Source organism: Chiloscyllium plagiosum, chromosome 17 (assembly GCF_004010195.1).
Source record: "Chiloscyllium plagiosum isolate BGI_BamShark_2017 chromosome 17, ASM401019v2, whole genome shotgun sequence".
Lineage (NCBI taxonomy): Eukaryota > Metazoa > Chordata > Chondrichthyes > Orectolobiformes > Hemiscylliidae > Chiloscyllium > Chiloscyllium plagiosum.
The window spans coordinates 54,988,310-55,005,173 of NC_057726.1; the positions used below are offsets into that span (position 1 = coordinate 54,988,310).

The 16,864-nt window shown below is 39.9% G+C and overlaps 1 protein-coding gene across 1 annotated transcript in view; it reads right to left on the reverse strand.

The window, feature by feature from the left end:
- Positions 1-1,072: 1,072 nt before the first annotated feature.
- rspry1 (ring finger and SPRY domain containing 1) overlaps positions 1,073-16,864 on the reverse strand; it is a 67,183-nt gene continuing 51,391 nt past the window's right edge. Inside the window, exons 10-14 of the mRNA XM_043707140.1 lie at positions 16,046-16,157; positions 10,085-10,187; positions 4,217-4,369; positions 3,897-4,001; positions 1,073-2,719 (exon numbers count right to left, since the gene is read on the reverse strand). Coding sequence (XP_043563075.1) covers positions 2,623-2,719; positions 3,897-4,001; positions 4,217-4,369; positions 10,085-10,187; positions 16,046-16,157 — 570 coding nt within the window. The 3' untranslated portion in view covers positions 1,073-2,622. The remainder of the gene's footprint in view (positions 2,720-3,896; positions 4,002-4,216; positions 4,370-10,084; positions 10,188-16,045; positions 16,158-16,864) is intronic.

The window sequence follows — 16,864 nt, forward strand, 5'->3', positions numbered from 1 at the left end:
CTCATCAGGTCCACACCTCCCACCAACCCAACCTCCACTCCCGGCACCTTCCCCTGCAACCGCAAGAAATGCAAAACTTCTCAGTCAAATCCCTTGAACTCGCACGGCCTTCCTAACCTGCAATCTTCTTCTTGACCTCTCCACCCCCACCCCGGCCTATCACCCTCACCTTGACCTCCTTCCACCTATCGCATTTCCAACGCCCCTCCCCCAAGTCCTTCCTCCCTACCGTTTATCTTAGCCTGCTGGACACACTTTCCTCACTCCTGAAGAAGGGCTTATGCCCGAAATGTCGATTCTCCTGCACCTTGGATGCTGCCTGACCTGCTGTGCTTTTCCAGCAACACATTTTCAGCTCTGATCTCCAGCATCTGCAGACCTCACTTTCTGCCTTGACTATTTAACTTGCTCCTCTTCTCAACTGTACCAGCCTCAGACTTCTCTTTTCTGTATTTCCTGATCCTTTGAAACTTGCTTAGAATAACTGTCAATTGGTACTCAATCCATCCTGTTTTCATCTTATCAACATTATCCCCCCAACTCTCTAAAGAGGACAGTTTAAGGAAGGTCAAGTGCTCTTGGTTCCAGCAAAAATTTAAATGAAAACAAACACCAAGAGTACTGAAAGCTAAAAATGCAAACTAAAAAGCTGAAGAACCTTATTTTCAACTCCCAATTCAAAGCTTTCCTGAATGCAGTAAGCAGTCCTCTCCCAGGCATGCCAAAGCACAATCTCCTATTTTTCACAAGGTGTCTCCAACATTACAAGTTTTCACAACTAGTTTTACAAGAGTACTGGAAATCAATATAGCCTGAAATATTTGAGTGATATGGAATGGCACTCAGTAGCAGATAAGGTAACTGTAACATTCACAGAAAGTTAATTCCTAATCATAACAGGTCAAGTACAAAATATTCTTATCCATGTAAATAAATTTGAATGTCACACACATTTAGTCAAAATATCCAGCAGCAAGTTCAATGCTGATTTGTTTTAAACATCATTGCATGTATAAAATTGACAATGTCTCTCAATTTTACATTATTCTAATAAATTTAATTCTTTAAACACTTCATATTCAAATTTTATTATGCAATTTTTTTCTGAAAACACCAGTTGCTCTGGTGCTCAATACCAGACAAGAGTGCGATCTTCTGATTTCTGTACAGTGGTAAATAGGAATGTAGTGAGATCTTGAGTGTATTTCAGGTGTAGTACAATAATGATTAAGAACAACCAAGTTTGAATTGTCCCAAGTAAACCCATGGCATTTCAAACTAGTTCAAAAAATGACAATACTCCATTTTCAAGCCCAATTATTCAACGATTGTTCCTCAAACTGGCAAAAGAAATTGAATGAGGCAAAGTTGCTATCTCCCTTTGTTTCCACATTTAAGAATCCTTTCATTTACAGTGCTTTGAAAACGGACAGTTTCATAATTCAATGCTCTAACAAATTCTGGTCTAATAAAATTGAGGGGAGACAGAGAAGATGACAACAGTCGTGGTGAGAAAGCCCAAATCAGTTGCATTACAAAACTTGGCAAATCCAATCATTAATGTTAAAACATGAATGAAAAAACTTCTTGCATCAGTAGAACACAGTTTCATTAAATAAATAATTTATAATTTTCACTATCCAGAAGGGTTAGCGCTGTGGATAGTTTACAAATGTTTTTATGATCAACAAAAAGTTTTGACTACCATAGATGTCATTTTAAAAAACTGTTCTTTGGATTCATAAGGTCTCAAATTTTAAACAAGTAATTTGGCAAATCTTGCCGTTTTGAGTCATTCATCTGCCATGAAATTTTTCCAGCAAAAACTGATACTGCTACACTGGACACATTTGTACCTTGTGGAACACTGGCTACAAAAGTAAACATTTGTGCATATAGGAAATAATGCAAAGATAACATTTCATTATTCATGAATATTTTTCTTGATTTGCTGCTGTTGCATATATCCTTGGAACCTTTCATAGCCCTTCAGAGCTATTGATGAATTGGACAATGAACCAGATTGCCAAATAAGCACCACGTTCTTTTAGTCAGAGGACACAAAACAAAGTAAATAGGTATCTTTATTCTTGAAGAAAGCTGAAATTGTCTTCTTTGAAACTTCAGATATGTTGTGCTCTTGAAGGTGAAGGATATCGAGTACTAAGTAGAACACTTCCCCTATTTCAGGTACTCCATATCCATATTAAGCACTCGCAGGTCAGAAGTTTTAATGTTTAGTTGAAGAGTGAGGTTTCTCTACACTGCCCCAATACCGTGCTTCACCTTCACCACTGTACCTCAAACCACACTCTTAAGCGTAATCTTCTGCAATAATTTTACATTTTCCCCACAACGGCCAAAATATGGCATCAATGAGATCATCAATTTAGTGCTAAAATGCAGCCAAATGTGTGCTATAGGTCTATGTAGTCTGGGAGCTGCTTTGAAAGTGGCCAAAACTTGCTTCATTGGAATTTATCAAGTTAGCCCTTTTTGGCTAATGGACTGATTTGAGCATCCACGCACATTGCATTTTGGATGGTACGTGTCCCAGCTGGAGGTTCATTGTTTTAGCACTTTGTATTGATGTTGATCAGAACGGGTCTTAGAAGAAAGAGTTCAGGAAACATGTGAAATCAGCCTGACCCGGGTCTTTATTTCTTGACGACACAAGGGACAGGTGTCCAGCTGCAAGGCACATTCCATGCATAGATCACTGTAAACAAAAAGAAGATCAAGATGTTAAAAAGTAAGCTTTAGTGAAGTATTTCAGTGAGAACTGTAGAGCCAGACAAGCTTTCCAAAATTCAAAATGATTTTCAATTAAGGCAACCACATACTACTGTACAAGCTCATGAAACATTTCAGTGCTCCAATATTTTGAGACACCTTATTCTAGGCCAGCACAAAATAGTTGTGCAAGTTTTGGTAAATCTAAAAGACTACTTTCAACATTTTGGTTTCCATTCATTATTCTGGAGACTTTATTTGGAGATATTATCAAAAGAGGACATCTAGTGAGCAAGGATCACTTCAGACAGTTATATTGCTAGTAATCAATTCATGTTGTTTAAGTTCCTAGAATGAACAGCAATACACTACAACTTGACTGTGGATAAATTTTGTGGGATTGTTCTAGTCAAAAAAGTTATGACAAATTTCAATAATTAGGTAGACACACATCTTTCGACAATTACACATGACTTCAGGATTACTCATTATGCCAGTAGGACAGACTAAGCAGCTGTAGAACACTGGTCAAAGCATACAAGATACTTCCCTTTATTGGGTGAGGCATAGAATACAAAGAGCAGGGATTTAGGCTTGAACTGTGTGACACTAGTTAGATTGCAGCTCAAATACCACTTATTGCTTTGGTCATTGCACTGAAAGGAAGATTGCAATCGAAAGGGTAGATCTTTGGGAACATAATGGAGACCAAGAAACGGTCTATGAAAATGGAATTTGTTTGAGGGAAGGCCAATGGGGAAAATTCAAGTTGGTGGATATAAAAATAAAAGGGCCTAGCTCAAATGAATAAGAGCCTACTTTCCTCAGTAGAGAGAGAACTAGGAGCATAGATTTAAAGTTGAAGGATCAGTAGTAGCAGCAGCAGCAGCCCGCTATCTTCAAAACTGGACTGCAGGAATTCACCAAGGCTCAGAATATAGACTCCTTAGACAGCACCTTTCAAACCCACAACCACTACTATCTCGGACATGTGCAGCAGGCACAATGTCTGAAGTTCCTCTCCAAGCCACACACCAGTAAGAGTCAGAGAAAGTCAAAGCGGTTTACATCAATAGCATACGGATTTGAAAACAAATTGTGACTGCAGACAACCATTATAAAGTGGGCAAAAATGATTTGACTAAAACAAAACTGCAACATACCTATGTCCACATGGTCGGAGTTCTGTATCAGCTATCTCATCACAGCAAAGGGTGCAGCAGTTTTCCCGTATGCTTACTTGTTTCAATAAAGCTAGACGTCTATGCCTGAAACATAATTAACAATTTTTACAAAATTACAACAAATTCCAGTTCATTCATTTTCTAATGCTTACACTCACACAAACATCCTGGTGATGACTTTTTAAAAAATCTAACGGTTATTTTAAGCGATTTTTCTCTTTTTTTCAAAAATAAATGCCATGAGACCTTTAAACACAATGATCCAATTAGTTTTATTGTTTGATATAGTTTGCACGCACCTTGGAAGAATGATCTTTTCTTCTGGTGAGAGGGAGGCATATTCATTAAACGTGCTGAATTTAACTGTTGGTGGATACTTAAATGATTTTGCTCCAAAATTAAACTCACACTGTTGGTAAGACATGAAACTAGCAGCAGCAAAGAAGCCAGATCTGCAAATGAATACAGTTGAGTAAAAATTAAATACAAAACCACATTTAATATTCACATTTTGGAAACAGTTTTGGTGATAAAGATGTTAAAACAGTTTAAAAACTTTGTACAGAAAAAGGCAGTATTGTTCTGTTTAATTATGACATTGAATGGTTAATATCAAATGCCAGTGGCTTAAGGAAAGCAGGTGCTGATATTTTTACTCAGATAATTGAATTTATGATTCCCCTTCCAACTCCATTTTAAAGGGTCTTTATGGTGCATTGGTAATGTCTTTACTTCTGAGCCATGAGGCCCAGATCAAGTCCCACCTGTTCCAGAGGTAGGTCATAACGTCCTTGAACACACTGATTAGGACATATATGGAAGATCAACTCGATTTGCTTTAGCCTCCTCCCCCCTCTCTCACATCTTGGATGGTCTGCACTACTCTTGACAGACTTTGCATGGAAATTAAACAATTAGATAATGCAGGTGATTTATTGGTGGTGAATGATTCAAACACAGCACGGCGATGAGAGAAAATAAAAAAAAGAGTTCTGTTTCACGTAAGAGAACTTCTAAATACAAATAAATTGTAGAATTGCTGATATCATCAAAACTGTTGTAACTGTAGGGCTTCAGTGGCTTATACTCTTGAGACATTGGGGCGAGTATGTGTCTAAAGTGGAGATAACTGAACTGCCAAAAATACCAGCTGATCCAAAAGAAAAAAAAAAATTGGACTTGCATTTAACATGTTATATTTATGTTTATGTTTAAAATTAGGCCACAGGATTTCAAGCATGTAGTCTTTTTCCATCCTTGGTTTATACCAGCATGTTTTGCATCAACATAGTCACACCTTCAGAATTAGAATTTTGTCTGAATACCATGCACTTGTGCAAACACTTCAGCTGTCACTTGAAGCTGAGCACAAGACATTGATCTTCAGCATTTCTTGCGCTTTTCTCTCCTGTCTCCACTCTTATTGTATGCCAGACTTCAGTTCTTCCTTCTTGGTGACTTTTACTCCCATTAAAATCATTACTCCACGATCTCAGGATTGATGTTCCCTTAAATTGAATCCACAGCTAATTCCAGACATCTGTATGTGGTGACAGACTGAACCCTAAATTGGTTGTCAACATACTTTGGCACAAATTAATGATTTAGAAAATGCAGCCCAATAGTGGAATCACATTCAATGTTGAACCAGATGTTGTGCATTTTGCCAGTACTGGTTGGTTCAGTACCTTGTCTGTTGCAAACAGCTGAGGATATATGATATTTAGGACTTATAGCATACATGAACACTGAACTGCATATACTGCATACATTATTCAGATGAGGGGTGGCAGAATGTCTGTTCAGCTCAATGGTGCATCCAGTTACTGGCAAATGCCACTTATATCTCTACTGCAGAGTAGTATAGTGAAACAGCCAAATTCACTTGATGCTCAAGTATTTAGAAATATCTTACTTTTTCTGGCAATCCACCTATTGCACTCTCAATCTTCTCCCCAGCCCCACCCCTCCCATTTATCTCTCCACCCCCGAGACTTCCAGCCTCATTCCTGAAGGGCTCCTGCCCGAAACGTCGATTTTCCTGCTCCTTGGATGCTGCCTGACCTGCTGTGCTTTTCCAGCACCACTGTAATATAGATTGACTAGTCAGTTGGTCAGCTCTTCTGTTTGGCACAAGCCAACAGATGTTAATGAGAAGACTTGGCAGAAATTTGACAAGATAGCAAGTGCCAATGTCAGATGGTCCATGAGGTTTGTGTCTTATCATAGTCTTTCCGTAGTGGTTTGGTGCAACTAAGTGGCTTGCTAGGCCTTTTCAGAGCAGTATAGGTCTGGAGCCACATGTAGGCCAGAACAAGTATAAGCATTCCTCCCCTGGGACTTTAATGAACCAGGTGGAGTTTGATAGCAACTTCTAGATTCATGTTTCCTAGAACTAGCTTTTCATTCCAGACATATTGGGCTTATTTTTTAAGAATCGATTCACAGAATGAAGGCATCACTGTCCAGACAGCATTTGTTGCCCATCACCAATTGCCCAGAAAGCAGTTAAGAGTCAACTACATTGCTGTGCGTCTGGAGTCACACGTAGGCCAGACCAGTAAGGATGGTAATTCCCTTCCCTAAAAGGGCATTAGTGAACCAGTTGGGTTTTTCCAACAATCGGCAATGGCTTCATGGTCATCATTAAACTCTTAATTCCAGATATTTAATTGAATTCAAAATTCCACTATCTGCCGTGGCAGGACTCGAACATGTGACCTCAGAACATTATCTGGGTTAACAGTCCAGTGATGATACCACGAGGTCGTTGAATGTAAAATTTCACCAGCTATCATGGTGAATCCAACCGAATGCCTTTTAAACATTTGTTGAGGCTTCGGAATTACTACCAAGGTAATAAAGCCAGTTTTTCTAACATTTCTTATACCTCTTAACACTTAAAATTTCCTTTCCACTTCCTACACTATCCTCCGACGGACAAACTCAGTGGAGTATTGTGCGCAGTTCTGGTCATCACATTAAAAGTACATATATAATTGTTCTAGAGAGAGCACGCGAGTGCAGAGATTTGCCAGAATGTTGTTGAGGCTGTAGAATTGTAGCTGTGAAGGGAGACTGAAGCAGCTGAAAGGTGACATGGTTGAGGTATACAAAATTAAGGGGAAAGAGATGAAAGTAGACAAGAGGAACCGGTTTCCCTTGCAAACAATTCAAAAACCAGGGGTCATAGATTCAAGCTAAATGGCAGAAGGATTAGACGGGACAGGAGGACATTTTTTGTTTAAAAAAAGAGGATGATTGTGTTTTGAGTGGTAGTGGTGCAGTGACCCTTAACTCTTTCTAATCCTCTCTGGATCTGCACAAAGTGCTGTAAGATGCAGGGCTAAGGGCCTTGCACAGGACGACAGGATCAGAAAAGGGCACCTGGGTGTCTTTGGATCAACATGGACAAAATAGGCCAAATGGCCCACTTCTGTGCTTTTACATTTCTATAGTTCTTCCCATCTGCTTTGTAACAAGAGTAAAATGTTGATTAACTTTTGGCAAGTATGTGTTCTTCTGTGACCATATTACTGGCTATCCTTCTCAAACTTTATGCCCTTGCAAGATCCTCTGAAGCCCACATTTCAGACTAATCTCTAACCTTAATATCTCTTCCTTCGATGTGATTTGTTTGGATTCTCCTTAACTCTTATTTGCCATAAAATGCATAAATGCAGATAAATCCCCAGGACCTGATCAGGTGTACCCTAGAATTCCGTGGGAAGCTAGGGAAGTGATTGCTGGGCCCCTTGCTGAGATATCTGTATCATCAATAGTCACAGGTGGGGTGCAGGAAGACTGGAGGTTGGCTAACATGGTGCCACTGTTTAAGAAATGTGGCAAGGACAAGCCAGGGAACTATACACCAGTGAGCCTGATATCGGTGGTGGGCAAGTTGTTGGAGGGAATCCTGAGGGACAGGATGTACATGTATTTGGAAAGGCAAGGACTGATTAGGGATAGTCAACATGGCTTTGTGCATGGGAAATCATGTCTCACAAACTTGATGTAGTTTTTTTTGAAGAAGTAACAAAGAGAATTGATTAGGACAGAGTGGGAGATCGGCGCTGGGTCCACTACCTTTCAGCATTTATATAAATGATTTGGATGTGAGCAGAAGAGGTATAGTTAGTAAGTTTGCAGATGACACCAAAATTGGAGGTGTAGTGGACAGCAAAGAAGATTACCTCAGATTACAATAGGATCTTGATCAGATGGGCCAATGGGCTGAGAAGTGGCAGATGGCGTTTAATTCAGACAAATGTGAGGTGCTGCATTTTGGGAAAGAAAATCTTAGCAGGACTTGTACACTTAGTGGTAAGGTCCTAGGGAGTGCTGCTGAACAAAGAGACCTTGGAGTGCAGGTTCATAGCTCCTTGAAAGTAGAGTTGCAGGTAGGTAGGATAGTGAAGACGGTGTTTGGTATTTCTTTTTTATTGGGCAGAGTATTGATTACAGGAGTTGGGAGGTCACGTTGCGGCTGTACAGGACATTGGTTAGGCCATTGTTGGAATATTGTGTGCAATTCTGGTCTCCTTCCTACTGGAAAGATATTGTGAAACTTGAAAGGGTTCAGAAAAGAGATTTAAGAATGTTGCCGGGGTTGGAGGATTTGAGCTATAGGGAGAGATTAAATGGGCTATGGTTGTTTTCCCTGGAGCGTTGGAGACAGAGGGGTGACCTTATAGAGGTTTATAAAATCATAAACAGCATGGATAGGATAAATAGACAAAGTCTCTTGCCTGGGTTGGGGGAGTTCAGAACTAGAGGAAATAGGTTTAGGGTGAGGGGGGGAAAAAAGATTTAAAAAGGGACTTAAGGGGGGTACTTTTTCAAGCAAAGGGTGGTACGTGTAATGAATGAGCTCCCAGAGGAAGTGGTGGAGGCTAGTACAACTGCAACATTTAAGAGGCATCTGGATGAGTATATGATAGGGAAGGGTTGAGGAATACGGGCTAGGTGCTTGCAGGTTGGACTGGATTGGGCTGGGATAGCTAGTCGGCGTGGACAAGTTGGGCCAAAGGGTCTTTTTCCGTGCTGTACATCTCTATGACCTCAAAAGATGATTTCCTGTGTCAAAGACAATATGTAAAAAACTGTTTCTCCCTTCTCTCTGTAAACGCGACTTATTATTTTCTACTTCCAACATCTGGAAACCTAGACTGGACAGCACCCTAATCTGTGGGCAACCTTTACTAATCCTCAAGGTGCAGGAATTCAAGAAGTAAGCTTCCCTAGTTTAGAAGTTCCAGAGCTGTTCAGAAGATGGACAGAGAAGGTAAGCAGATCTTGGTTGTGGTTGTAATCATGTAACTTCATGAGACTTGGAATATGAAGGAGTGGGTTAATATTGAAATAAACAGAATGTGTCACGTCATAAATCATTGGAAATAATGTGTTCAGGATTGTGCACCACAATTTGAAGAATACAATGTTTGTTAATATGGTCTAGCAACAATTCACCAGTCTAGTAATCAGAGCTAAATGTACTGATTAAAAAAAAAGCAGCAAATTATCTGAACTGGAGATGAAATAGTTGAGCAGCAAATGGATAAAAATGATGGCTAAACAATAAAAGGGAATTAACATGGTTGTGAATAATTTTTCTGGTAGGTGAATCCAGCACAATTTTCAGAATTTGAGCTAAAGTAGTAAAAAGCAAATCCAAGCAATAAGAGTCTTAGAGTTCTTTGCATGATATCAAACTTTCCTGCAATTTTATTTCTACAGGGTTGATACCATATTATTTATACAGAAAAATTCAATTCATGTGCAAAAAGCTTTTTTAAGAAACAAAGAAATTTGAATATATATCATAACACTACAAATTTTGAATATATCAAATATATCACTTCCAAATTTCCTGATGCTTTGTCAACTGCAAATAATTGTGCATAAAAATTGCAAAAACTGTAAACAAAACAGGTAAAGAGATCCATTAAGAGTGTGTATACATCTAAAACGTTTGGAGGTTTTTCCACTTTTTACTCTTAAATATAAGCATTTGAAGCGCTTTAACGTTTACGGAAAATACTGTATTCCTTCGAAACAAATATTTTGCATCAAATCAATTGATATTTCATGAGCTATAACATATTTCAAAATTCCAAGAGCAACTTTTTTCCAGAAAAACCCAAGTATTTCTGTAAACATTTACTTACGTGGCTGATGAAAAGACTTGCTTCTCTGGGGGTAGCTGGTTTCCGTTGAGATAGAAAATCATTGCCTTCTTATTCAAGTCTAAGAGAAATCCTATTGTGTCCCCTGCACAGAAAAATTGAATAATGCAATGCTTTCTCAATAAGAGGAGCAAAATTAGATATTATTCACACAAGTGCTAGATCAACGAACAAAGGTTACTTGTGCCCCCTTCCCCACTTAAAGCCTTGCATATAGTCCAGACATAAAATACATTTTGACTATAACGCAAACCTATCTCTGACTACATTGATAGGTAGAAATGGTACCTGACTGACACTTAGTCAAGGAAGATCAGCTTTTATCATGTTTTATCAGCTGGTTTCCTTGTATGGGATGGTGGCACTGCTACTTTAAAAAGTAAAGAATTCTCCCTAAAGGATACTAGTAAATCAGGCTTTTATAATACATCAGTAATTACATGATTGCCATCACACTAGCTGTTATTTATAGAATTTGTATTGAACTCAAAATTTCACCATCTTCCATGGTGGGATTTGAACCGGTCACCAGATATGGCTTGGGTCATTAGATTACGAGCTTAGTCAGTCACTTACCACTACACCATTGCCTCTATTTGATGAATTTTCCTTTAAAAGGGACATCACTCAAGCAATGTCAAGTCATTCACCACAGAATGACCAGCCTCTTGATAATTCTTTAGATCGTGCCTCTGATCCTGGTCCAGTTAAATTTTCTAGACCAAGGTGATTGCTGAGATGTTGCAGTGACTTTCAATGACATTGTCATCAAGTCGAGAAGTGATTATACACCTTTGTGAGATAGTCATTCCATGATTCACATAAAACAAAACTGTTCCTTGCTATTTAGACAAGGCATGATTGTTGCTTGAGTTCTGCTGCATGTTGGAACTTTCCTATCTCAAGTTACAAATTAAGTTGAACATTACACAATGAAATTCCCCTCTTCTGACTTTACAATGAGGGAAAGTCATTGGGACAGCAGCTGGAGGTGGTTGGCTGTGGACACTGTCCTGATGAATTCCTGCAGAAATGTACCAGGTGTGGCAAGCTGAAATTTACTCCAGCTTTGTTAAAATGATGCCTTCAAGTCAAATGCAATCATTCTGCCATCATCCCTGGAGTTCATTGCTTTTTCATGTTTTGGCCAGAGTTCTGAAGATGAATCACCCTCGCAAAACTGAAAACTTAGCCTGCTGAGAAATTCTATTAAGTAGGCGGCACTGCTTGATAACACTGGTGACTATCCCATTCAACATCACAATCATCAGCAAAGTAAACTAATTGGCCAGTACTTGGTCTCTGGATTGTATGTTTTTGTAGAGAGGGCATATTGTATTTTTTATTGTAGAAATGCCAACATTTTAGCTGTACCGGGAAATCTCAGTTAGCAGTGCAGCTATTTCTGGCGAACACATGCACAGAACTGAAAACAGACTATATCCAGGCCGCTCAGCTGTTTCTTGATATTGTTGCTCTGGATATTTTTTTCAAGCAAATCAACTTGCCTCAAGACTGGAAAGGAATTCACTGGACCTCAAGGTGACGCAAGATGGGTCATCCACTCAGCATTTGTAGTTAAGACAATTGCAAGTTTTCAGTGTTGCTCTTTTGAAACAATATGCTTGACTCTGCCATCACAATGAGGTATCTATGAAACCTCTTCTTCTTCTTCTCACTATTTATGACTGATGATTGACAATTGAAATAACTGGAACATAGCAAAACTACAGCATTAATCAGATCTGTTGGTTGGGAACTATTCAATTGTACCAAATGTGTGCTAAGCAGTGGAAGAAACAAGTTTAGCTGTATTGTAGTTTCACCATGGTACTTCATTTTTAGGAATGCCTGGTAGTACTTTCAACATGCTTTTCTACTCTTCACTGAACCAGGGTTGATTCTCTAGCTTGATGAGAATGGCAAAGTGAGGATCAATGGGATCATGAGCTAATAGATTGCATTCACGTACAGTTATCTTGCTGGTGGCCATCATTACCGCAGCTTGATGTTAATTTGAGCTGAGCTGCTAGAGCAGTTTCACACTGCTTATACACACTTAATGCAGTAGTGCCACACAAAGTGATATTTGCCCTATGTGAAGAGAAGACAATCTCTCCAGCATTACTTAGTAACACAAATAGAGTCTCTGACGGACACTGAAGTCTCTCATTTACAGAACTTTCTTCACCCCTGCAATATCAAGTGGTATTGCCAACATTGAGGTACTCAGTTAGCTACAGGAATGTGGCAGTTATTGATCAGATGTCCTTCAGGTTTGACCTCAAGCCATCAGTCTTCATGCAGTTGACAGTGAATACTGAGGAATCCCAGGGTCATTCCCTTCCAATTTTACGCAATTCAGAGCATTGGGATATAGAAGCTGGGATGTCATGTCGGAGCTGTAACATTGGTTCGGTAACTTTTGGAATATTGTGTGCAATTCTGGTCTACCTCCTAGAAGAAGGAAGTTGTGAAACTTGAAAGAGCTCATAAATGATTTACAAGGATGTTGCTGGATTGGAGGGTTTGAGCTATAGGGAGAGACGGAATAGGTTGGGATTGTTTTCCCCTCGAGTGTTGGAGGCTGAGGGGTGACTTAGAGGTTTATAAAACATGAGGGGCATGGATAAGGTGACTAGACAAGGTCATTTTCCCTTGGGTTGGGGAGTCCAGAACTAGAGGGCATAAGTTTAGGGTGAGGGGGAAAGATTTAAAAAGAGACCTAAGGGGCAACTTTTTCAAGCAAAGGGTGGTGCATGTATAGAATAAGCTGCCAGAGGTGGCGATATAGGCTGATAAAATTACAACATTTAAAAGGCATCTGGATGGGTATATGAATAGGAAGGGTTTGGAGGGATACGGGCCAGATGCTGGCAGGTGGGACTAGATTGGGTTGGGATATCTGGCCGGCATGGACAAGTTGGACCGAAGGATCTGTTTCCATGCTGTACATCTCTAGGACTCTAATTGTGCTGTCACATTTGTGGGTCTACTTTGCCAGTAGTCAGGACATGCCAAGAGGAGTTCAAAGATGATGACCGATGGGTGTGATTCTATGAATAATACTGTTATATAGTTGCTTAGTTAGACTTTGGGACAGCTCTCCTATCTTTGGCCAGATATCAGCTAAGAGTCAACCACTGCTGTAGAACTGGAGTTACATCTGGCGCCAGTGTAGATAAAGATGGCACGTTTCCTTTCTTGAAGGGTATTAGTGAACCAAAACATAACTGAGTCACTAACCAAGTTTTCAGGAGTGTATGGAGAAGCATTTAATCATATTCCAATTTTCACACGAGCAAATTTGATCAAATTTTACCATTGGAAAACGCTGGTGGATCAAAATGTAGGCTTTGAGTGCCTTCATTAAAAAAAACACAAAAGCAGAAAGCCAGTTGAGTTTGAGAGGTTCAGATGTTCTGCTTGTGCAGACAGAAGCATCTGTCACTAATGATGGTGCAATTAAAATGAGGACTGCAGAAATTTCAATAAGTTGCAGTAATTAATAAAATTGTGGAGATAGTGAGGCAAAGTTATGAAAACACTGGTAAGAATTTTTAAATCTGGAGTTCAACTAGACATAGCATTAATAAAAGGTCAGCAATTTGTATTTCCCAATCTGGATTCTGAATCCCAAACGGTATCACTTGAGGACCAAAATAAAGCTCCAAGACAAGGAGGAAGAGTTAACAGTTATTTGGAAGAGGAGCCTAGCAGGGAAAACGCTGGAGCAATAATGGCAGGAGATACTCGAGGGTATTCAGGAAGCACAGCAGAAATTCATCCCAAGGAAGAAGCAAACATACTGAAGGGAGGACAAACCATGGCTGACAAGAGAAGTCAGGGACAACATAAAAGAATACAATATGGTGAAGATTATTGGAAGCCAGGGTATTAGAAAGCTTTTTAAAAGCCAGAGAACAACTGAAAAAGCAACATCGTGGAGGAAGAATATGATTAAATACATCAGGGTGAGCCAGCCTGTTATTATGTTAAAAAAAATTGCAAGAGTTTTCTTGTGCATATTTAAAAAGGTGAGAGAGAGGCAAGAGTAGATAATGAGGCTGCAGAAGTGACAGGGAACAAAGAAATGGCAGGGGAACTGAATAGGTACTTTCAGTAACCTTCATGGTGGAAGATGCGTGTAGCATATCAGAACCTCAAAACAGCAAGGGGGCAGAGGTGGTGTAGTGGCCATTATGAAAGTGAGGGTGCTGGGGATGCTGAAAGGTCTGAAGGTAGACAAATCACCCAGACCAGATAGACTACACCCCAGAGTTTTGGAAAATGGCGGATGTAACACTCCTGTTTAAGAAGGGAGGGAAGCAGAAGACAGGAAATTACAGGCCAGTTAGCCTGACCTTTACAATTGGTAGGAATTTAGAATCCATTATTAAGGATGTGATTGCAGAGTATTTGGAAGTACGTGGCAAAATAGAGCCAACGCAGCATGACTTTGTCAAGGGGAAGTCATGCCTTTCAAAGGCCATTAGAATTCTTTGAGGTGGTAATGAGCAAGTTAGGCAAAGGAGAGCCAATGGATGTAATCTATTTGGATTTCCACAAGCCTGATGGACAAGGTGCCACACATGAGGCTGCTAAGTAAGACATGTACTACAGGCAAGGTTGGGCTAAAGAGATCTTTTTCAGGATGGCAGCCAATGACTAGTGGATTCCATGAGGTCAGGGTTGGGACCTTAACTATTTGCGTTATACATTCATGACCTAGATGATGTAACAGAGCATTGGGTCATTTGCAAACTTAGCAACAAAGTGTTGGAGAAGGTGGCATGACTGCAGAAGCACTCTGACAGGCTAAGAGTGGGCAAAAAAGTGACAAATGAACTACAATGTGGGAAATGACAGGTTATGAACTGAGGTTATACATGGTGGTTATACAAAGACTAGAAACCTGGACTTTTTGAAAAGAGAACTGGGGAAATGCTTCAGAAATCTGAAGCACAAAGAGACTTAGGGGAATATTAGTTCAATTCTCTTAAGGTTAGCATGGAGGGGAAGGTTCAGTTATTAGTTAAGAAAGCAAATACAATGTTTACATTCATGTTGGGAGGACTGGATTACAACAGTAGGGATGTACAAGGCTCTGGTCAGACCACATCTGGAATATTATAAGCAGTTTTTGACCTTGTATTCATGGATGGACGTGGAAGCCTTGGGAATCCAGGCGAGATTTCCAGGAATTAAAAGCTAGTCATGCGAGGAGCTGTTGGAGACTCTGGCTCTGTACTTGATGGAACTTAGAAGGATGGGGGTTTGATTGAAAATTATAGAATACTCAGATGCCTGGATAAAGTGGACATGGAGATGGTTCCACCAGAAGAGACTAGTAGGACCCATGGGGTAAAAACAATGATTGCAGATGCTGAAAACCAGATTCTGGAGTAGAGTGGTGCTGGAAAAGCACAGCAGTTCAGGCAGCATCCGAGAAGCAGGAAAATCTAACGTTTCGGGCAAAAGCCCTTAATCAGGAATAGTAGGACCCACGGTCCCAGAGTGAAGATATGTCTCTTTACAATAGAAATGCAGAATTCCTTCACCAAGAGGGTGACCACTGCAGAACACACTGCCACAGAAAGCTGTGGAGGCCAAGTCCCTGAATATACTTAAGACAGACATAGATAGGCTCTCAGTAAGCAGATCAAGGATTACAGGGAGAAGGCAAAAGATTCGAATTGAGAAACAGCCACGATGGAACAACAGAGGAAACTGGATGGTCCGAAAGGCCTAATTCTGCTCCTACGTCTTATGGCCTTTGCTTTGTATAGTTGATTTACTTAAGAGACAAAGCGCACAGAGAAATTTTGAAGTATATTCCAATTTTAACATGAGTATATTACATACAATAAAATCTAGTTTAAAATAATGAAAGCTACGTTATGCAAGTTCGTATGCTGGACTGAGCAGCATTTATCACAGTACCTTCTTTCCAGCAAGGGTGGATGTGTGGTTCACTTCTGGCATTATACCAAATCAGCTGCCGGCAGCCATCATATGCACATGAGTATTCATCATCTCCAATCCCATAACCCTCCTGTAAAAGAACAGTTAACTAACTAGAATAAATCTAAAGAGAGTTAATTATTTCAGTGTAACCCAGGAGCCATCAGAACAATTTATAGACACAGATTCATAAATGTTTACAGCGTGGAAACAGGCCCTTCAGCCCAACAAGTCCATACTGACCCCCCAAAGAGTATCCCACCCAAAATGATTACTCTACATTTACCCCTGACTAATGCAGCTAACCTGCACATCCCGAACACTATGGGTAATTTAGCATGGCCAATTCACTTAACGACTGTGGGAGGAAACCCATGCAGATACGGGGTGAGAACGTGCAAGCTCCGCACAGACAATTGCCCAAGGCTGGAAATGAACCCAGGTCCCTGGTACTGTGAGGCAGCAGTGCTAACCACTGAGCCACTGCGCCATGCCATGTTTAGTACAATTTTTAAAATGTACTAAATATTAGATAGCAGAAATCCAGAGATTTCAGTCAGGTAAATAGTGAGGACCATATGTACGGATGACAGTTTTGATTGCCACAAAAGGAAATGCAATCGAAGTGTTCTTTCCTCAATTTATCTGAGCCAAAAAATCCAGTTTAGATTTCTATGTATTTCTCAAATCTGAAATTAGGCTAACAAGAGGCTATTCAGATACCCACAAGCAGAAATAATAAACGGAAGGGTCATAACTTCCAGCTAAACCTTTTGGAAGGTGCATATATGGACAGAA